We start from the raw sequence: 21,995 nt of genomic DNA, 5'->3' as shown, positions 1-21,995 counted from the left end.
CACTACATTGAGCCAACAAATATGTGGGGAAAATGTGGGATACAAATGCAACAAATAAATAAATAAAATAGACAGGGCTTGGAGCCCTCATTTTGGAAGCGGCACTGGTAGGACGAGGGACTAGGATCATGCCCCTCCTCCATTCAAGGTACTGGGGCTTCAGAGGGAGAAGGTGGCATGGGGTGGGGTGAGGAATCGTAGTCACAATTGCCGTTAGACCACCAGGGTATGGGTTGGAGGTCCAGCAGACCTCCAGCCGCCCCAACAGAACAGAGGGCTGAAGGTCACCAGCCCAGAACCTAGTGGTCTAGCAGTGACTGTGACCGATTCCCCCCCCCCCCCCCAAAGCCCCGGTACCTTGAATGGAGGAGGGACATGATCCTAGTCCCTCCTACAAGAGCCACCTCCAAAATGGCAGCACTCAGCCCCGTCCAGCGCATCCTGGGATGTGCTGGGAAGGCTTCCATTCCATATAAAAGAGAACTTATATGGAATAAAGTCCTGCCCAGCAGCCACAGTCGTCGCTAGATTGAGTCTTGTATAAATTTTGGTATCTTCTTTTTTGTCAACATTGCTATATTTTTTCCTTTTTACAATTTCCTTTGTGCAATTTCAAAATTTGTTAGGTAATCAATAGAAATAAAACAAAATAAAACATGGAAAAGAAAATAAGATGATACCTTTTTTTATTGGACATAACTTAATACATTTCTTGATTAGCTTTCGAAGGTTGCCCTTCGTCAGATTGGAAATAAGCAAATGTTGGTAGATGACAGTATATATGTAAGTGAAACATCAAAGCATTTCAGTGACAGTCTAACAGGATGGGGGTGGATAGGTGAGAGACAGGAAGAGTCGGGTGGATGAGGGACAGGGAGATATGCATGGAGATAGGAGGGTGACAAAGCAGTACAATTTTATGGTTTATAATGGGCTACAAAACCCAGATCTTTGTTAAGTCCTGTCTGGTGGGTGTCAAAATATTTAATCATTCTGACTTCAAAGGTCTTACATTCCTGTATTGTTTTAAAGTTCCCTTTCAGGATTCTTACCATGAAATCACTGGTACAGTGTTCTGGTTTTGTAAAGTGCTGACCCACAGGGGTGACATCCTGATTGGTGCTAGCATTTTTCATATGAGCAGACATTTAGGTAGGAGGGTTTTTTTTTATGTCAATAATGATTCAAGTCACAGATGGGATTTTTCATATTCTAGATGTTGCTACTTAGCAGCATATCCCAGTGACAAATGAGACCTTTCCCCCCATTATTACACATTATATATTTAAGTGAACATTGAGTCTATGTTAGAGTTGAAATTGTGTATACAAGACAGTAGACCCTTTAAGCCACTATACATTTCTTAAGTGCTCTTACCCCATAGGAATATTATGGGCATCTACACGGTTAGCTTGTGCTAAAAAAGCTAGCATAACTTTGTAAACAGGGCCCTAAGAGTAATGAGTTCCACAGATGAATTCCAAAAAAGGCACAAGATCACCGCCAAGTACATTTCACATGTAAATGTGAGGGAACTGTGAGCAATGACTGGTGAACCAAATGTAAAGATCTACAGGAAAGATAAGACTTCAGATGAGCTACCGAATAATACAGAGCCCGAAAAACTAAGCACTGAGCTTTCAACTTAATCAGACAATCAACTGAAGGCCAGTGTAAAGATCTCAGAACTGGTGAAATATGATCATGTAACGTTTTCCCTGTCAGCAATCTGGACCACCTACAGGCATCTTAGTTTTGTTTTTTTGGAAGTCTCACATAGAAACAATTACAGTACACCAACCTCCCAGTAATCAAGAAAAGTGTACTAAAACAACAAGAAAAATCCTTTTCAAATTTAGAACAGAGTCTTTTTATGATATCCAAACCAGGGGCGTAGCTACAGGGGGAGCCACAAGGGCCTGGGCCCCAGCAAATTTAATCTGGGCCCCTGGTTTGGCTGGCGGGGGTCCCCAACCCCCACCTTCTTCAGCGCCGGTCTCCAGCGCAGCCGTGTTCCTGCCCTGCTCTTCTTTCTTCTTGCTCCTCCTGTGCATGCTGATGCTCCTTTATGTGAAACTGAGAAGGAGCGTCAGCGTGCACAGGACAAGAGGCAGCAAGAAGAAGAGCAGGGCTGGAACGTGGCTCCGCTGGAGAACGGCACTGAAGAAGGCTTCGGGGACCCCTGCCAGCAAAGGTATTTGTTTGTGAGACAAGGGGAGGGGGGTGCAAGGAGGTGAGGAGGTGAGGAGGCGCGAGGTGGTGGGGGTGGTGAGGTGAAGTGAAGCGAGGCATGGCGGGGGGGGGGGGGGGCGTGGCAGCACTCAAAATGTGCCCCCAACCTCGGGCTCTGGCCCTCTCCCACCGCAAGGTCTGGCTACGCCCCTGATCCAAACTGGTGAATTATGATTGAGCTACCATAGAAATGTGCTCATCTGGATTTAGAGTCCAAAGAAATGCATTCACCGTCAAAGGGATGTACACTATTGTAAATTTAATCTCAACCTTGGCCCTTAGTGAAAACCAGACATTCAGATTTTTCAAGGTTTAATCTGACTTCCCTGCTCTCTTCAGAAACCTGCCCCATGTCCCCCGCTCCCCCTCCCCCCCAAGCATCAGGAACAAGAAGGGGGTCTCCTCAGAATTACAATCAGGGAATGAGGGTGGCTGGGAGTGAGAGAAAAACCGCAAACCACGGGAGCCAAGCAGTTAAGGGGTCCTTTTACTAAGCTGCGCTAATATGCGGCCTACGCTGTTACTCAAATGAGGGTTTCCCCCACACTAAGGCATCTTTTAGCGTGGTTGAAAAAGGGCCACATTTTCTATCCTATTAATAGCCACACGCTCATTTCACAATTAGCCTGTGGTCATTATTGTGTGACCCTTACCAACGTCTATCCGTTAGGCGGTAAGGGCTCGCACACTCATTGGTTAGTGCACAGTGATGCGGCTGCACTAACCAATTGGCACTGGGCACGCCTCCTCTCCACCCCCAAACATGCCCCCAGTGCTAAAAAATATTTTCTGTTCTTTAGCGCATGGGAACCATGCGCCCATTCCCAAACTACCACGGGACGTTTTTGTTCAGAACCTCTCCATACATATGGGGTCTTCGGGCCCTATTTACTAAGATGTATTAGCATTTTTAACGTACCTACAATTAGAGTGCACACTGTGTAAGCACCTATAGGGATACTGTAGGTGCATCTACGGTTAACACACGTACATAGTTAAGGTGCGTTAAAAACTATAACGCGCCTATAACACAGCTTAGTAAACTGGGCCCTTCATCATTTCCCATCATTGAGGATAATTCTTAATTACTTCTTATAATCTTTCTTAACTGGCCATACGACCTACTCGTAATCATGGGCACAAACTAAAGAAACAATATACTAAAGCACATTTTTTTTTTTGTTACATTTGTACCCCGCACTTTCCCACTCATGGCAGGCTCAATGCGGTAGGCAATGGAAGGTTAAGTGACTTGTCCAGAGTCACAAGGAGCTGCCTGTGCCGGGAATCGAACTCAGTTCCTCAGTTCCCCAGGACCAAAGTCCACCACCCTAACCACTAGGCCACTCCTCCACACATTAAAGCTAATAGAAACATTAACATACATTAACCACGTGAACATGTATGATACCATTAAAGTAACAAAACATTAAAATTCATTACTATAAACTGCATTATATAATGTGATTTCCATTAACCTATCAGCAATACAAAGTCTCCATGACTAACACAAACTGCACCATGTTCATCAGTCATGTTCCTCAACAACAGTGCAGAAGATAGAAAAAAAGAGAGTACGGTTAAATGGTCAGTACTCTCAATGAAGAAGGGTAGATAGTGGGGTTCCCCAGGGGTTTGTGCTGGGATCGCTGCTTTTTAATATATTTATAAATGATCTAGAGATGGGAGTAACTAGTGAGGTAATTAAATTTGCTGACGACACAAAGTTATTCAAAGTTGTTAAATCGCAGGAGGTTTGTGAAAAATTACAAGAGGACCTTACAAGACTGGGAGACTGGGCGTCTAAATGGCAGATGACATTTAATATGACCAAGTGCAAAATGATGCATCTGGGAAAGAGGAACCCGAATTAAAGCTAAGTAAGGCAAGGTTCCACGTTAGGAGTCAACAACCAAGAAAGGGATCTAGGTGTTGTCATTGATGATATGTTGAAACCTTCTGCTCAGTGTGCTGCGGCGGCTAAGAAAGCAAACAGGAAGCTAAGAAAGGAAAACAAAAATGAGGACGTTATTATGCCTTTGTATTGCTCCATGGTGTGACTACACCTCGAATATTGTGTTCAATTCTGGTCACGGCATCTCAAAAAAGACATAGTGGAATTAGAAAAGGTGCAGAGAAGGGCAACAAAAATGATAAAGAGGGTGGGACAACTTCCCTATGAGGAAAGGCTAAAGCAGCTAGGGCTCTTCAGCTTGGAGAAACGACGGCTGAGGGGGAGATATGATAGCGGTCTATACAATAATGAGTGGAGTGGAAAGGGTAGACATGAAGCATCTGTTTACTCTTTCCAAAAATACTATGGACTAGGGGGCACGCGATGAAGCTACAAAGTAGTAAATTTAAAATGAATCGGAGAAAATTTCTCTTCACTCAACGTGTAATTAAACTCTGGAATTCGTTGCCAGAGAATGTTGTAAAGGTGGTTAGCTTAGCAGGGTTTAAAAAAGGTTTTGGTTGGCTTCCTAAAGGAAAAGTCCATAGACCATTATTAAAATGGACTTGGGGAAAATCCACTGCTTATTTCTGGGATAAGCAGCATAAAATGTTTTGTACTTTTTTGGGATCTTGCCAGGTATTTGTGACCTGGATTGGCCACTGTTGGAAACAGGATGCTAGGCTTGATGGACCTTTGGTCTGTCACAGTATGGCAATACTTATGTACTTATAAGCCTCTCCACCTCCACTTTCAACAATGTAGATTTCCCAACCCCAAGACACTCTAGGATGAAGGGTGTTGCAGACCTGATCCCACCCCATGGGATACTCACCTCTATCAGTACCTCTATCTCCACAGACAGTTTAATCTGTCCAAAGTAGGGACACAGACAGTGGGAGGAAGAGAGGAGATGACAGTCTTTTATCCCACCAGTGTTGCGTTCCTGAATGATCTCAGCTAACTTTAGTAAAAACATGCAAGAAGATTTTTATACTTACTTGTTACAGAAGGACGAGTCTGTTCAGACATCTCTGATTCAGGATGATCCATGAAGGGGAGATGTTCCTCTTGCTTAACACTCAGTGAGAACACAGACGTTACAATTGGAAGGCCTGTGATAAGAAAAAGTGTTTATAAGGATCTGATAATATTAAACTAGGAAACCAATTTAAATCTCACAATGTTTGATGTTAATGACCCATCATCTCCTGTGATCTAATTGTACAAATACTTGATAAGGTATCTAATAAAGAGCAAACTGATGCAGCCTTGGGTGATTTATTTCTTCCTATAGGTATTGGTGGGTGGACCACCAAGTTAGGAGGGATACAAGCACCCTAAAAAAAATACAAAATGCAAAGCCCATTCGATCCAAAAACATTTACTTACTATTGGTAGAGTCAGTTAGGTTTTCTTTTCGCTCCCATTCAAATGGTTGAGGGAAATATTTCTCATCTTCCTTTATAATCTTGAATATAACATCAGGATTAACAATTGAATAACCTGTCAATAAGAAGTAGGAAGGGAAAATTAGGTTCTTACCTTGGTAATTTTCTTTCCTTTAGTCACAGCAGATGAATCCATTACGAATGGGTTGTGTCCACCTACCAGCAGGGGGAGATAGAGAACACTGAAAACCATAGTGCCTCCTGGACGGCTAGCTCCATCTGCCTCTCAGTATTTGAAGCTTCCAAAGCAGTTTTAAACCGCAAAGTAGCATAACATGAACTTTCCTCACAGCGAACGAACACCCCAGAACAGGAGCAATAATACAAAGGAGGGACAAACTCAACCTCCTGTAGTTTTCCAAGGGAACATGTCTGCAGGAAAAACTGAACACAAAACAGAGTCAATCAGGGAGGGATCATGGATTCATCTGCTGTGACTAAAGGAAAGAAAATTACCAAGGTAAGAACCTAATTTTCCCTTCCTTGTCATCAGCAGCAGATGAATCTATTACGAATGGGATGTATCAAAGCAATCCCTAGATAGGGCGGGAACAAGCCACACCACGCGCAAGCACTTGTGCTCCAAAAAGCACGTCCCTCCTGGCAGCCACATCCAGCCTGTAATGACGGGCAAAAGAGAGCTTAGAAGCCCAAGTAGCTGCATTACATATCTCTTGAAGAGAGAGTGCTCCCGTCTCAGTCCAAGAGGAAGAAATCGCTCTTGTGGAATGTGCCTTAAAGGCATCAGGCAGAGGCCGGCCAGATAGTAGATATGCAGAAAAAATGGCTTCCTTAAACCAACGGGCTATAGTGGCTTTAGATGCTGGAGACTCTCTGCGCGGACCTGACAACAATACAAATAGGTAATCAGAGGTCCTGAAAGCATTAGACATCTGCAGATACTGCAACAGAGCCCTGCGCACATCCAGAAGGTGCAACTGCCCAAAAGATTCCGGAAACTCCTCCCTAGTAAAGGAGGGCAGATAAATAGGCTGGTTTAGGTGAAACGCTGAAACCACTTTAGGCAGGAAGGAAGGCACAGTATGTACCGTTACTCCAGACTCTGAGAATTGCAGAAATGGTCTCGACAGGAGAGCGCCTGGAGCTCAGACACCCGTCTCGCCGATGTAATGGCCACCAAAAAGATTGTCTTTAGAGTCACATCCTTCTCTGAAGCTCGTCTCAGCGGCTCGAAGGGCGAACACTGAAGAGCCTTTAATACTAGCCCCAGGTTCCAAGCTGGACAAGGGGCCCGCACGGGAGGCCGGAGCCGAAGCACCCCTCTAAGAAACTGTGCAATGTCCGGATGCGCAGCTAAGGAGAGGCCAGCGACCTTCCCTCGAAAGCAAGCCAATGCTGCCACTTGCACCCGCAGGGAATTATAGGCCAAGCCTTTTTGTACACCATCCTGCAAAAAGTCAAGAATCGGTGAGACAGAAGCCTGCATGGGTGTGATCGCCTTTGGAACACACCAAGCCTCAAACTGGTGCCAAATCCGGGCATATGCAACGGAAGTGGACCGTTTGCGGGCCTGCAACAGAGTAGAGATGACCTTGTTAGAATAGCCCTTGTCTCTCAATTGCGCCCTCTCAATAGCCATGCCGTAAGACCAAAGCGGCAGGGATCCTCCATGGTTACCGGGCCCTGCGTCAACAGGTTCGGTACCAGGAGCAAAGGAAGAGGCCGAGCGAGGATCTTCCCGTCTGCTGTAAAAGCATGGGACTTTGGCATTTGTGCTTGACGCCATCAGATCCGCTACGGGCGTTCCCCATTTGGCACAGAGTTGAAGGAACACTTTGTCTGCCAACTCCCACTCCGCTGGGTCGATGTGGTGTCTGCTTAGATAATCGGCTTGCACGTTGCTCTGACCTGCAATATGAGCTGCTGACATGAACTGTAGATGCAGCTCGGCCCAGTGGCAAATCTGAGTGGCCTGCGTGGTCAGTGCTATGCACTGCGTTCCGCCTTGACGATTTATGTAGGCCACTGCCGTCATATTGTCCGACAGCACTCTGACAGCCAATCCCTCCAAGGTCGATTGAAAGGCCAGCAACGCCTGGAAAATTGCTTTTAACTCCAAGCGATTGATGGACCACTTCGATTCTTCGAGTGTCCACAGACCCTGGGCATGCCTCTCCTGGCAATGAGCTCCCCAGCCCTTCAGGCTGGCATCGGTTACCACCAGGCACCAGTTGGGGCGCTAACAGCATTCCTCACCGCAGCTTGCTGTCTGAGAGCCACCACTCCATGCTGAGTCGGGCCGCAGGGAGCCAACTGAGTCTGCACTGATAATCCTGGGAAATGGGAGACCAATGTTGTAGCAGGGAACACTGCAGCGGTCTCATGTGCGCTCTCACCCAAGGCACCACTTCTAGGGTGGCCATCATCGACCCCAACAGCTGGACAATGTCCCAAGCTCACGGGCGAGGCATCCTCAGGAGCAGACAGACGGACCTGGGTCTGAAGCTTGCACCTCCTTTGCTCGGGTAAAAAAAACAACCCTGAGGCCGTGTCGAACCGAACCCCCAAATACTCGAGATTGAGAGGGGGTCAGGTGACTTTTGGGTATATTGACGACCCAGCCCAGAGATTGCAGCACTGAAACCACTCTGGCTGTTACATGACGACTCTCTTCTGCAGAGTCCGCTCTGATGAGCCAGTCGTCGAAGTACGGGTGAACCCAGATACCCTCTCACCTGAGAAAGGCAGCTACTACCACCATTACCTTGGAAAAGGTTCGGGGAGCTGTAGCGAGGCCAAAAGGCAAGGCCCGAAACTGAAAGTGTTTTCCCAACACCGCAAACCGGAGAAACCGCATCGGGATTCCAAAAACACGTCTCTCACCGGGGCAGTAATTTCCAATCTGTAGCCGTCTCTGATCAGGTCCAAAACCCACTGATCTGAGGTAATCTTGACCCACTCCTCGAGAAAGGGAAAGACGTCCTCCAACTGCAGGAATCGAGGAGTGGGCCGGTGTACCATCATTGACAGGGTCGCCCATGAACTCCAGGCCTTGAACCGGCCGCTGCGGAGCGTTTGTCCGAGCGAAAGGAGTTCCTCTGCTGAAAACGGGCACGCGAAGTAAACCCAGCAGAGCGCCCCAGGCGGTACCTTCTAGCTTCACAGAAGCGAGGTCTGGAAGAGGAGGGAACCGCCTGACCCTTGGAAGAAGTCCGTGGCCTATCCTTGGGTAACTGCTGGAGTTTAGCATCCCCCAGGCCCTTGACAATTTTCTCCAACTCCTCACCAAAGAGGAGAAGGCCCTGGAAGGGCAAATTCACCAACCTTTGCTTAGAGGCCATGTCAGTCGCCCAATGCCGTAGCCATAGAAGGCGGCGAGCGGTCACCGCCACAGACATCTGTTTAGCCGAGGCTCTGACCAGATCATAAAGGGCGTCAGCCAAAAATGACAAGGCCGACTCCATCCGCGGTGCCACCTCCACAAGGGGCTCCGCTCCATCCCCGGGCTGTTCCACTGCCTGTTGCAACCAAGCGAGGCAGGCTCGAGCATCATAACAACTGCACACAGACACACGTAAGGCTAGGCCTGAAATTTCAAAGGACCATTTCATTGCTCATTCCAGCCGTCTGTCCTGCATGTCCTTCAGGGCAACCACTCCCTCTACTGGGAGGGTAGCCCTCTTTGTCACAGCCGTGACTAGGGCATCCACTTTAGGCACTGACAGGCGCGCCAAATGCTCCTCACTTAGAGGGTATAATTGCCCCATAGCCCTGGCGACTTTCAAAGGCCCCTCGGGGTCAGCCCATTGAGCCGAAATAAGCTCTTGGATGAAGTCATGCAAAGGAAAGGCACGAGTAGGCTTCTTAGTACTTGCCATCCTCGGATTACCAGAGGAGGCCTCGCCAAGTGCAGGATCTTCAATAGAGAGGGCCTGCAAGGCGTCAGAAATAAGCGCTGGCAGCTCCTCGCAGTGGAATCATCTGGATCCAGTGCAATCCGGCATCTTCCTCTGGCTCCTCAGACCACGAAGGCCTGCCAGACCCCTCACAATCCCCACAGCCCGACCACGGGGGGGTGCGCCACTCTCTAAAGGGGAATTTACCCTTCTGCGCTTGTCATGCGGCCAACTGTCTGGGGAAAGAATGCCTGACGGCAATCCCGGGCCGGCCTCCACCGGAGGGGAACCAGGTAGCAACGTAGAGTCAGACACCTGCGGCAGAGCCCTCTTTAACATGAACGCTTCATGTAAAAGCAACACAAACTCAGGGGAGAAAGACTCACCCTGGTCTCCCGGTTCCAATCCGGGGCAAGCAGCTCCTCTGGTAGCCTCCATCCGAGACTCTCCTCCAGCCTCAGACCCCTCCGCTCCTGCGGGGGTCGGGCCATGCGGTGCATCCAAGATGGCACCCTCTGCCAGCTCCACCGAGCAGGAAGAGACATCGTTCGCCATGCTTGTGCCGGCCCTGACATCTGAAGAGCACGATTTACAGAGCCCCGCTGCTGATCTGCGCTTCCCACAACGTGAACAGCGCTTAACGACCTCCACAGCCATCGCCGAAAACGGCGGAAAATTTCAAAATGGCGGATTTTCGCCAAAAAACGCCCTGATCGCGGGCCCCCCTGGAGGAGCTACAAGACACTCTTACCTCAACAGACCAAGTCCCAGAGCTCTGGTCACGCTGCACAGACAGAAGATAGCCTCAGAATCGCAGCGCTAACAAGCGCGTCGCTTTTTTTTTTTTATTTTAACGCTGTGAAGAAAGTTAGAGGCAACAGCTACAGAGGCACTCCGGAGGACCAGACTAGTGGGAAAGGCAGGGAAAGGACGAACCAATGTGCCTGCATCCACATAGAAGAGAGTGGGAAAGGCAGGGCAAACCTATATGCCTGCATCCACATAGGGGGAAGGGTAAGGCAGGGAAAGGGCTAATCTGTGTGCCTTTAATATGGAGCTGCAATAGCCACAATATCCCTGCTACAACTGGCAAAAGCACAGGAGCCACCCCAGGCAGATTCTTGAAGGAGCTGAATAAGCTGCGTCCAACCCTGCTGGGAGATAGAGAATACTGAGAGGCAGATGGAGCTAGCCATCCAGGAGGCACAATGGTTTTCAGTGTTCTTTATCTCCCCCTGCTGGTAGGTGGACACAACCCATTCGTAATGGATTCATCTGCAGCTGATGACAAGGAAAATAACATTTAAATTGCATTTGTAGAATCCCTGGGGAGGTTCCATCTGTTCCCTGTTCTGATGGAGCAGTGTGTGGTCGTAGTTCTCACAAGAATGTACAATATAGTTGACTAGTGTGTCATGACCTTATGCAGAAGTCATAGTTCTCAGCAAGAAATATGAAGAGGTAAATCTTCTCTCTGGTCTTCTATGCCAAATTATTTTGTAAGGAAAAGGGAGAGACTCCAGCAGGTCTTGTGTGAAGCCTCTAGTTTCAGGTATATATTTTATTTTAGAGCACAGAGCAGCATCTTTTGCAGAGCTGCAGCAGGGTTTCTTTCATCAGCTCCAGTTGGATACAGGATAGCATCAGATGTCAGGTTTGAAATTTCAAATGCCCGTGGTACCTGGTAAGTGTGATTTTTGTCCCACTAATTCCATAAGGTGCCTGTGTGGTAGATGATAGACATATTTACCTCTTGACATGAGGATGTCATGTATCTCCTTGATGACTTTCTTGTAGAGCTCCTTCTTCCAGTCCCCCAGAATGTTCCACTCCACTTCCAAGAAATAAGCAGCAACATCCTTAAATGTGACCAATGCCTAGAATAGAAAACAGGACACCCTAAGTCAAAGTTTCATTAACATGTTCATGTAATAGACGTTGTTATATGACCTCTGTTGATGAGCTCTGAAGAGTTCAGTTCCTTTAACTCTCCAATATTTTGAACAGATTTTTTGATCCTTAGAGAAATGCTGGAAATCTCTCATGTTGGCTGATTTAGCAATTGGAAGAAGGAAGAGGCAGCAGCAGCTGAAAAGGTTTGAGGGAGAGACAGAGACTGGTGGATTGTTGTTGTCTGAAGGCAGGAAACTTCTGCATAAGGTCATAAATTAATTCTTTGCTTCGGTCTTTACGCAAGAAGATACGAGATCTGTCTGTACCAGAAATGGTTTTCAGGGGTGATGATGCAGAGGAACTGAAAGAAATCTCGGTGAACTTGGAAGATATACTGAGCCAAATTGGCAAACTAAAGAGTAGTAAATCACCTGGACCGGATGGCATACATCCAAGGGTACTCAAAGAACTCAAGCATGAAACTGCTGATCTGCTGTTAGTAATATGTAACCTGTTGTTAAAACCGTCTGTAGTGCCTGAAGATTGTAGGATGGCCAATGTGATGCCGATTTTTAAAAAGGGTTCTGGGGTGATCTGGGAAATTACAGACTGGTAAGTCAGGCAAAGTAGTGGAAACTATTATAAAGAATAAAATTGCAGAACGCATAGACAAATATGGTTTAATGGGACACAGTCAGTATGGGTTCAGCCAAGGGAAATCTTGCTTCATTTCTTTGAAGGTGTGAATAAACATGTGGATAAAGGTGAGCTGGTTGAAGTGGTGTATCTAGGTTTTCAGAAAGCTTTTGATAAGGTTCCTGATGAGAGACTCCTGAGAAAATTAATGAGTCATGGGACAGGAGGTAAGATTCTGGTGTGGATTAGGAATTGGTTATTGGACAGAAAACAGAGGGTAGGATTAAATGGTCATTTCTCTCAATGGAGGAGGGTGGAGTGCCGCAAAGATCAGTAAGAACATGATATGGAAATTGGGACGACGAGCGAGGTGATCACATCTGCAGATGACTTAACCGTTATTCAAAGTTGTTAAAACACGTGCGGACTGTGAAATATTGCAGGAAGACTTTACGAAATTGGAAGACTGGACATCCAAATGGCATATGAAATTTAATGTGGACAAATGTAAGGTGATGCACATTGGAAAGAATAATCCGAATCAGTTACCTGATGCTAGCGTCCACCTTGGGGGTCAGCGCTCAAGAAAAAGATCCGGGTGTCACTGCAGATAATATGCTGAAATCTTCTGCTCATTGTGTGGCGGCAGAAGTGCTTTTTTTTGTGCCGGTACGGCGTACAAGCACCTTTTTTTCCCGACTTTCCGTTCTGCCCCCTGGAAATCTATTTACTCGAAGTCTCAGCAGCAAACCGGCAGCAGTGAAAGCTGCAAGCATGCAGGCTCGCCTCCGTCCTTTGCTTCCCTGCCCTCTCAGCGTCCCGAGAGGAAAGCGGGACGCTGAGAGGGCAGTGAAGGATGGAGGCGAGCCTGCCTGCTTGCAGCTTTCACTGCCGCCGCCCGCCGGTTCTCCGCTGCGACTTCGGGTAAATAGAGAGTGGAGTGGAAGAGAGCCTATCTAGTCCACTGTAAGCCTTGCACCTGGTGAGCAAAGATGGCTGGCAGAGCGCTGACCCAGGTGAGGAGCAGGGTTGTTCCTCGGCAGCCGCGCGCCCTTCTTCTTAAACTTCAAGTTTTCGTAACTTTTAGGGAAAAGCGCGAGTAGTTGAGTGCTTTTAGACAAGGTAAAGCGCAGGTTTTGTGCTTTGCCTGTGTTGTGTAGCTTCAGCAAGGTGGCGCGAGGCAGGAATATAAACTGTATTTTTAAGGTTCTTGAGAGCTGATCGTGTACTAAAAGCGCAGTGTGTTAGTTAACTCGCTAAATTAGTTTGCCTTTCTAGACGGCTCTTTGGAGTTCCTTGATCCTATGAATGACTGCTTGATTTATTGCTACCATTGACCTGAGGTTGTAATGGGCTGCAATTGTGGATCACAATTAATGTGAAAAGGCAAATTAGCACAAAATGAAAACATGAAATGATTGTGTGTGTGCGTATTTATTTCAGAACCTAGGTGGAACACACCATTCTTTTTTTTTCACCTGTTGCTGTAGTGTTTGCTGTTTTTAGCTTGGTATCGAATGTGCCTTGGTCATTCCACTGTCTCTCTCAACTCGAGTTTACCTGATTTTCAAATAACACTGTGTATGCCTGCCATTCTGCTAGTGGGTGGGGTCTGGGGGGGGGGGGAGGAGGGAAGATCTATCAGATTTTTAAACCGTATAAAAGTAGAGTGAGCTACCTTGTAATGCCACTTGAGGATTTCTAGCATTAAATGTAGAAGTAAAATGAAAACTGATCACATTTAAATTAATTTTGTTCATGATTTAGGTCTTGGTAGATCTCCCCCCCCCCCCCCCATACTGGTATATTTTCAATGATGCCTGTTCATATGTGCCATGGTTGGTATAAAGGGTGTGGCTAACATAGGGGTGGAGCATAGGTGGAGGCCCCACCCATAATGAGTACCGGTACCTTTTTTCCAACAAAAAAAGCAGCGGCGGTCAAAAAAGCAAACAGGGTACTAGGGATGGTGAATATCATAATGCCTTTGTATCGCTCCATGGTGCGACCGCACCTTCAGTATTATGTTCAGTTCCGGTCGTCGTATCTCAAAAATGATATAGTGGAATTAGAAAAGGATCAAAGAAGAGAGACCAAAATGATAAAGGGGATGGAACCCCTCTCATATGAGGAAAGGCTAAACAGGTTAGGGCTCTTCAGCTTGGAAAAGAGACGAATGAGGGGACATGTGATTGAGGTCTATAAAATCCAGTACGAGCAGAAGTAAACTGATTTTTTTACTCATTCCAGAAGTACAAAGATTAGGGGATAATCAAGGAAGTTACATGGAAATACTTTTAAAACAAATAGGAGGAAATATTTTTTCACTCAAAAAATAGTTAAGTCCTGGAACTCTTTGCCGGAGGATGTGGTAACAGCGGTTAGCATTTCTTGGTTTAAAAAAGGTTTTGACAAGTTCCTGGAGGAAAAGTCCATAGTCTGCTATTGAGAGAGACATGGGGAAGCAACTGCTTGCCCTGGGATTTGTAGCATGAAGCGTTGCCACGATTTGGGTTTCTGCCAGGTACTTGTGACCTGGCTTGGCCGCTGTTGGAGACAGGATACTAGTGATACTGGGCTAGATGGACCAGAGGTCTGACCCAGTATTTCTACTCTTATGTTCTTATATAAACTAAAGAGTGTGGGGCCAGTATTCAGACCACAGGAGTTAGACCGGCTAACTCCCCCCGGTCAGCGCTAAGCCTGGATGGATATTTGATGCCAGGCTGTTTCCATTGAGCGGCATTGAATATCCGGTTTGTTTTTGGTCAGTTTGAAGATAACCGGCTAAGTCAATAACCACCTTTTCAAGCGGCCAAATATGGCTGCTAAACCAGCTATAAACCAGTTATCCCCCACTGAATATTGGCGGATAGCTAGTTTAGCCCTGTTAAACTGGTCAGCAGCCGTTCTGGCTGGTTAAACAGTAGTAAATATTGAATGGTATGTCTTTCTGTGTCTGTATGGTTACTAGTATCATGCTGTAATCTATTTATAAAACGGACAAAGATGGCAGAGTAGCAGGGATGACTAACTAGTACTTTGTCAATAAAAATATCAAAGTAACTAAAACGCAGGGGACATAGGGAAAGGAGCAGGTGCAGATGGAGGAACTGGACAGAGATCTGGCTGAAAACATACAAAAGATGAGAATGAAGTGAAAAGCATTGGTAGGAGACTTGAACCTGCTGGTTATGGCAGTGGTGTAGTTACGGGTGGGTCTTCTTGGCTCAGGCCCACCAAGCGGTGGCACCCCACATCAATGTCTCTCCTCCTCTGGGGCATCCTGGCATCTGTCCACCGTTGTTGAACCCCGCCCCTCCCCAGTGCACCTTACAGACGTCTCCGGCACCTGCAGTGATTCAGGTCCCGCCAGACAGGAATCTGGAAATGACATCAGCGAAGACGGGACCCGGCCGATGGAAGCCTATGGGGCCAGCGCAGGCAGCAATAATGAATCACTGCAGGCGCCGGGGACACCTGTAAGGTGCACCGTGGAGGGACGGGGTTCAGCAACAGGCAGGCAGATGCCGGGCCGCTGCGGAGGACAGATGTTTATGTGGGGTAGGTGAAAAAACACCAATGCAACCGTCAAAAAGGTATTCTTCTCTCTTTGGAAATTGAAGCGTATTAAACCTTTTTTCCCCTAGAGAAGTATTCTGCAATTTAGTGCGGTCTCTTGTTTTGAGTCATCTAGGTTACTGTAATGGTATCTATGCAGGTTGCACGGAACTGCTTCTTAAAAAATTACAAACTGGCCAAAACACTGCAAGATTGATCTATGGTAAATCGAAATTCGTCAGCTCCAGGCCATTAGGAGAAAAAATGCATTGGCTACCTGTCAAGGATTGTATAACATTCAAAATTTGCACCCTGGTGCATAAAATCCTCCATGGCGAGGTTCCAACTTATATGGTCAATCTCATCATCTTACCACCCAGGAATTCGTGCAAATCTTCTCGAACTTACTTGCATCTCCACTACCCCTCGTGTAGTGGCCTCAAGTATAAAACCAGCCAAGCATCTACTTTCTCTATATCAGCGCATGTTTGTGGAATGGTTTACCCAACTCAGTTAAAGCTACCGCCGAACAACAGGCCTTCAGAATATCACTGAAGACCGCTTTATTCAGGAAAGCTTACACTACAGCCCCGCACTGCCTTAGTGCTTTCTGACCTATTACTGTTATGTGGCTGTATTGCATTTTTTATCACCTTTCTCTCTTCTTTCCCTCTGTCTTTCCTCACCGACTGCCTCACCCTTCATGTATCTGTTTGTTTATTACTAGATTGATGTGTCTTTCTATACTGATGTTAGCCTTTTTAAACTAATGTAAGGCACATTGAGCCTGCCCATGGGCGGGAAAGTGTGGGATATAAATGCCATAAATAAATAATTTTAAAAAATCTCTCTTGTGGGGGGGGGGGGGGGGGGCCTGGTGTGGAAGGGCCCATCTAAGTGACTCTGGGCCCATCCAAAATACTGGGTCAGTAACACCACTGGGATATGGATTGCAGTATCCTGTCTAAAGAACTTTTACATATATTATTAATGCAACACAGAAAATCACACATAAATGCAGGACGAGCACCTGATCAGGAGCGTAGAGTCTATTAAAGGAGAAAACCATGGGTAAAATAAAAAAGCAGCTCTCCTTCCCTCCTATTCTCATAAATCCCTTGGGCAGGTTCCCAAGGGGACTCTAAATTCTTCAGACAAAATACTGCCAGCCACCTCCATTAGGTTAAAATCTTCTACCGACAATCATTAGGTACTGCTCGACTCCAAAACAGCCAAACAAGGAAAGAGAAAGGAAGGCTAGCAAAATTACATAGAGCAACATTTTCTTTTTAATGTGCATATGAGGAGAGGGAAGAATTTCTTGCCTGATCAGAAAGCAGGGCAGACATTTCCCTTCTGTTTTCCCTCTGAAGCCTTCAGCTGCTGGGTTTATTCAGGCTGGAGATTGCCCTGTTCTTAAGACAGGAAGAGGATGGGCTGATTCCTGATAAAATTCCCTCCTCTTCCTCAGTGCAGATCTGGGACTGGCGCTCGCTGGAACTTCCAGTCCGAGAAAACAGAAAATTTCACCTTCGGTTCTCTGATTCTTTTCCGCCACTTTCTGCAGCCCTGGCCTGCAGATTCAGAAGAGAAAGCACTAACAGAGTGGAATTCTCCTTCGCCCCTCCCTTTGCTGACATCATCCTGGAGTATCCCCCCCTATTCCCTCCCCTTAAGGTGGATCTATACTGGGGAAACAAGACACAGTACAAGGAGGTTTGAAAATAGGAGACGGCATGGCGTCAAAAAATTGAAGCCACTTAGGTCAGTCTCTTTGCCCTTTCCTTTCCCGCACAGTTGAGCTTTCGTTTTCGTACACTCAAAACAAAGCTAGCTGCATCCACGTTGCCGTTCTTTATTATATCGGTAGCGTTTTTGTTTAATCTCGCTTATATTTTCAAACATGCCAGCTTGTGCTGCATACGGATGTACGCAGAGGAAGTATAATAACGGAATGACTTTTCATAGGTAGAGTAGTAATTTGTTATAAATCGTAATCATTGCATTTGGAGGGGTTGGTTATAGGGACAACCTAGCCAGGGCAGGTCTTAGCAAGTGCGGGGACCCAGGGTTGCCATATAAAAAAAAATATTCCCACACAAAACCGCTGAAAACCCGCCCAAAAACCGCACACACCCCACCCCCCTTCCGTCATCACCCCCGCCCCTTCCGTCATCACCCCCGCCCCTTCCGTCATCACCTCCGCCGTCATCAGCCCCACCCCTTCCGTCATCACCCCCGCCCCCACTGTCATCGCCCCGCCCAATACGTCAACAAACCCCGCCCAAAACATCACAAACCCCGCCTCTGTCGCCATTAGCCCCACCCCCCCGCAAGCCGAAAAAAACGCCCAAAACCCGCACAGAAAAAAGAAAACGAGCCCAAAAAACCGCAACCCGCCGCGGGCAAAAGTTTCCCGCGGCAGTTTGCGGAAAACCGCCCAATTGGGCGGGAAAACCGCCCATCTGGCAACCCTGGCGGGGCCCTAAGCAGACCAATTTGGTGGGGCCCCATCCTAGCCCCGCCCTACCGTAGCCCCGCCCCCATCGTAGCCCCTACCCTAGCTCCACCCCATTGATAAGATTATTCCATTTTTAGAACATTTTTTTATTTATGAAATTTCAAATAAAAACAAATGAAGCTAAACTTGTACAAAAAAACTGATTGAAATAATAAGCACAATGCTATCATGAAACCTCCCCTCCTCAGAAATTATTCAGTTCAAGTCCACTACAATTAGTAGTTCCAATTCTCATAACAAAGGAGAATAAAGGAAAAATATTAAGAAAAGATTCAGTACTTTCAAATTCCCCTATTACTCTGTAACCCATATATGCAATAAAATAAAAATGAAATTTATTTTTATTACATTTGTACCCAGTGCTTTCCCACTCATGGCAGGCTCAATGCGGCAGGCAACGGAGGGTTAAGTGACTTGCCCAGAGTCACAAGGAGCTGCCTGTGCCGGGAATCGAACTCAGTTCCTCAGTTCCCCAGGACCAAAGTCCACCACCACTAGGCCACTCCTCCACTCCAATAAAATAAAGTGATGTGTGAAATATAATGTACAATATAAAAACATATAGACCACCAAGGTATTAAAATTGTTTTAAAATATATACCACAGCTCTCTGACTCAAGAAGACTCCGACTCTGTCTGTCATCCATAATTGTCTGACAACACACAGAAAAAAATAAGTAAAAATAAAATAGTCACAATTAATACCTTATACACCAATATACCAGCCATACGGAAAATGCAGACCGTCAACAATATGAAGATAGCAAGGGATCATAATATCACAATTCTCATGTAGAGCCACAAAACACCCTTTTAGAGGTAGTGTGTCATGATTTAGGCTCTACACCCTTTCTGATGTTTGGTGCCACCTTAGTTAGGCCAACACACAATCTCTCCACTGCAAAACACTATACACAAACTTGTGCAAAAACACACTCATAACCTTAACAAACCATAAACAGCACTAATTCCAAGGACAGAACAAGCTACAACCTTATGCGTGGCGTGGAAAGGCAACTGTAATTACACCTGGCTCTAAAACACCAGTGCACAACCTAGTGAAAAAAAACAAACAAAAAGGGCTGCAAACTATACGCTAGAAGAATACTGCACCTTCTTTGATCACACCTGAAAAACACATGAAGGCAAAATACTGAACTGGAAAGTTACCTCAAGAAGTCAGACTCAGCATGCAGCAATACTACAAAAATTGAAACTTACATGAAAAATATCACAGATGCACATTTCCAAAAACTGACATATTCCAATTAATAAATCCTGAATAAAATAGTTTTTTCTACCTTTGTTGTCTGGTGACTTTGCTTTTCTGATCATGCTGGCTCAGTATCCGATTGTGCTACTATCTGTCCTCTTAACTCTGTCTCCAGGGCTTCCTTTCCATTTATTTCTTTACTTTCCGTCTTTCTTCTTCATTTCTTGCCCTACATCCGTAAGTAAAAGCTGGGTCCTCCGCAGACTTGACTGTCCAGTGGATCCAGCTTCTGCTTATTTTCTATATCCATGTGCACTTTTTCTCCTCTCTTCCTTTTCCCTCACCTCATCTCCTTCCTCACTCTTCCCTTGCCTCCATCCATGTCCAGCATTTCTTCTCTCTCTTCCATCCATAAGTGTCCAGCAACCCCCCCCCCCCCGGTCCCCTCTGCCCTCCCCTGCCATCCACCTATGTCCAGAAACCCCCCTCCCCTGCCATCTACCCATGTCCAGAAACCCCCCTCCCCTGCCATCCACCTATGTCCAGAAACCCCCCTCCCCTGCCATCCATCCATGTCCAGCGACCCTCCTGTGCCCCCTGCCCTTCTCTGCCATCCACCTATGTCCAGAAACCCCCCTCCCATCCACCTATGTCCAGAAACCCCCCTCCCCTGCCATCCACCTATGTCCAGCGACCCTCCTGTGCTCCCTGCCCTTCTCTGCCATCCACCTATGTCCGGAAACCCCCCTCCCCTGCCATCCACCCATGTCCAGCGACCCTCCTGTGCCCCCTGCCCTTCCCTGCCATCCACCTATGTCCAGAAACCCCCTTGCCTGCCATCCACCCATGTCCAGCGACCCTCCTGTGCCCCCTGCCCTTCTCTGCCATCCACCTATGTCCAGAAACCCCCCTTCCCTGCCATCCACCTATGTCCAGTGACCCTCCTGTGCCCCCTGCCCTTCTCTGCCATCCACCTATGTCCAGAAACCCCCTTCCCCTGCCATCCACCATGTCCAGTGACCCTCCTGTGCCCCCTGCCCTTCTCTGCCATCCACCTATGTCCAGAAACCCCCTCCCCTGCCATCCACCCATGTCCAGCGACCCTCCTGTGCCCCCTGCCTTCCCCTGCCATCCACCTATGTCCAGAAACCCCCTCCCCTGCCATCCACCCATGTCCAGCGACCCTCCTGTGCCCCTGCCCTCATCCTATGTCCAGAAACCCCCTCCCCTGCCATCCACCCATGTCCAGCGACCCTCCTGTGCCCCCTGCCCTCCCCTCATGTCCAGCGACGCGACTCTCCTCGTTCCCCTGCTCCCCCTCCCTCCAGCCACCTGAACCCCCTCCCATCTGAGCCCCCCCCCCCCGACCCGCCAAACGATCCTCTTCTGCCACCCGACCCGCCGGCACCTCACCTGACCCAGCATTTTTAAAAAATCTACAAGCGGCGGTGCCTCGCGTCTGTAAAAGAAGAAAAATCGCTTCGTCCATTGGCCGGCCTTCCCTCATGTCCCGCCCTCTGATGTAACTTCTGCAAGGGTGGGACATGAGGGAAGGCCGGCCAATGGACGAAGCGATTTTTCTTCTTTTACAGATGCGAGGCACCGCCGCTTGTAGATTTTTAAAAAATGCTGGGTCAGGTGAGGTGCCGGCGGGTCAGGTGGCAGAAGAGGGTCGTTTGCGGGTCGGGCAAGGGGGGCTCAGATGGGGGAGGGGCTCAGACGGCTGGAGGGAGGGGGAGCAGGGGAATGAGGACTGGAGAGTCGCGTCGCTGGAAATGGAGGGCAGGCAAGCAGTGGCGGTGGTTGGAGAGGCGAGGCAGACTTGAGGCGCGCCGCGCGGGGCCCCCTTAGGCGCGGGGCCCTATGCGGCCGCCTCGGTCGCCTGTGCCTAAGACCGGCCCTGAACCTAGCAGCATGTGTTATATTCGTGCACAGATTTTTTTTGTCCTGTTAAAGGGCCACTAAAACAGACGTCGCGTTATGAAAATGAGGTGCTCAACATTCAGAGTTTCTATTTATTTATTTACTTGTTTATGGCAATTATGTCCCACCAGTGCCATAGCTAGGTGGGCCACGAGGGCCTGGGCACCCCCAAATTTACTCTGGGCCCCTGGCTGGCTGTCGGGGGTCCCCAACCCCCACAAGCTGAAGACTTCATCCAGCACTGGTGGTCAGTGGTGGCGGCACCGCATTGACTGCCCTGCTCTCTCTTCCCCTTGACTGCCCTGCTCTCTCTTCCCCTCACGTTGGGCACACTCCTTTTAGTGAAATTGAGCTTGTTCAGTTTCATTAAAAGGAGTGTGCCGGACGTGAGAGGAAGAGACAGCAGGGCAGGCAATGCGGCAGCAGCAGAGACCAGTCCAGTTCTGGACAAAGTCTTCAGCTGGCGGGGGGTTGGAGACCCCTGCCAGGCAAGATGTACAGTGGTGGCAGGACAGTGACCAAAATGTGCCCCCCCACCTTGGTCTCTGGCCCCCTCCCACCTCAAGGTCTGGCTACGCTCTTGGTTTGCTCAGTTGTAACTACCCTTGCCACAAGTATTTCAACTAATGATAACCTGGGGGCTCACCGCTTTAAGCGATTTTTGCGATGGGCAACACTGAAAAAAGCCATAGCCCATCTTATCCACATCACACGTTCTTTCCAGCAAAGACCTGATAATAGAGTAAACAGGTGT

At 47.7% G+C, this 21,995-nt stretch overlaps 1 protein-coding gene across 1 annotated transcript in view; it reads right to left on the bottom strand.

The window, feature by feature from the left end:
- Window positions 1-17,165, bottom strand: part of LOC115466875 (zinc finger protein 398-like) — a 45,327-nt gene extending 28,162 nt beyond the window's left edge. Inside the window, exons 1-4 of the mRNA XM_030198447.1 lie at window positions 16,910-17,165; window positions 11,245-11,371; window positions 5,579-5,692; window positions 5,188-5,301 (exon numbers count right to left, since the gene is read on the bottom strand). Coding sequence (XP_030054307.1) covers window positions 5,188-5,301; window positions 5,579-5,692; window positions 11,245-11,371; window positions 16,910-16,933 — 379 coding nt within the window. The 5' untranslated portion in view covers window positions 16,934-17,165. The remainder of the gene's footprint in view (window positions 1-5,187; window positions 5,302-5,578; window positions 5,693-11,244; window positions 11,372-16,909) is intronic.
- Window positions 17,166-21,995: the final 4,830 nt, after the last annotated feature.

Source organism: Microcaecilia unicolor, chromosome 3 (genome assembly GCF_901765095.1).
Source record: "Microcaecilia unicolor chromosome 3, aMicUni1.1, whole genome shotgun sequence".
Lineage (NCBI taxonomy): Eukaryota > Metazoa > Chordata > Amphibia > Gymnophiona > Siphonopidae > Microcaecilia > Microcaecilia unicolor.
This window is presented reverse-complemented; position numbering and strand designations above follow the sequence as displayed.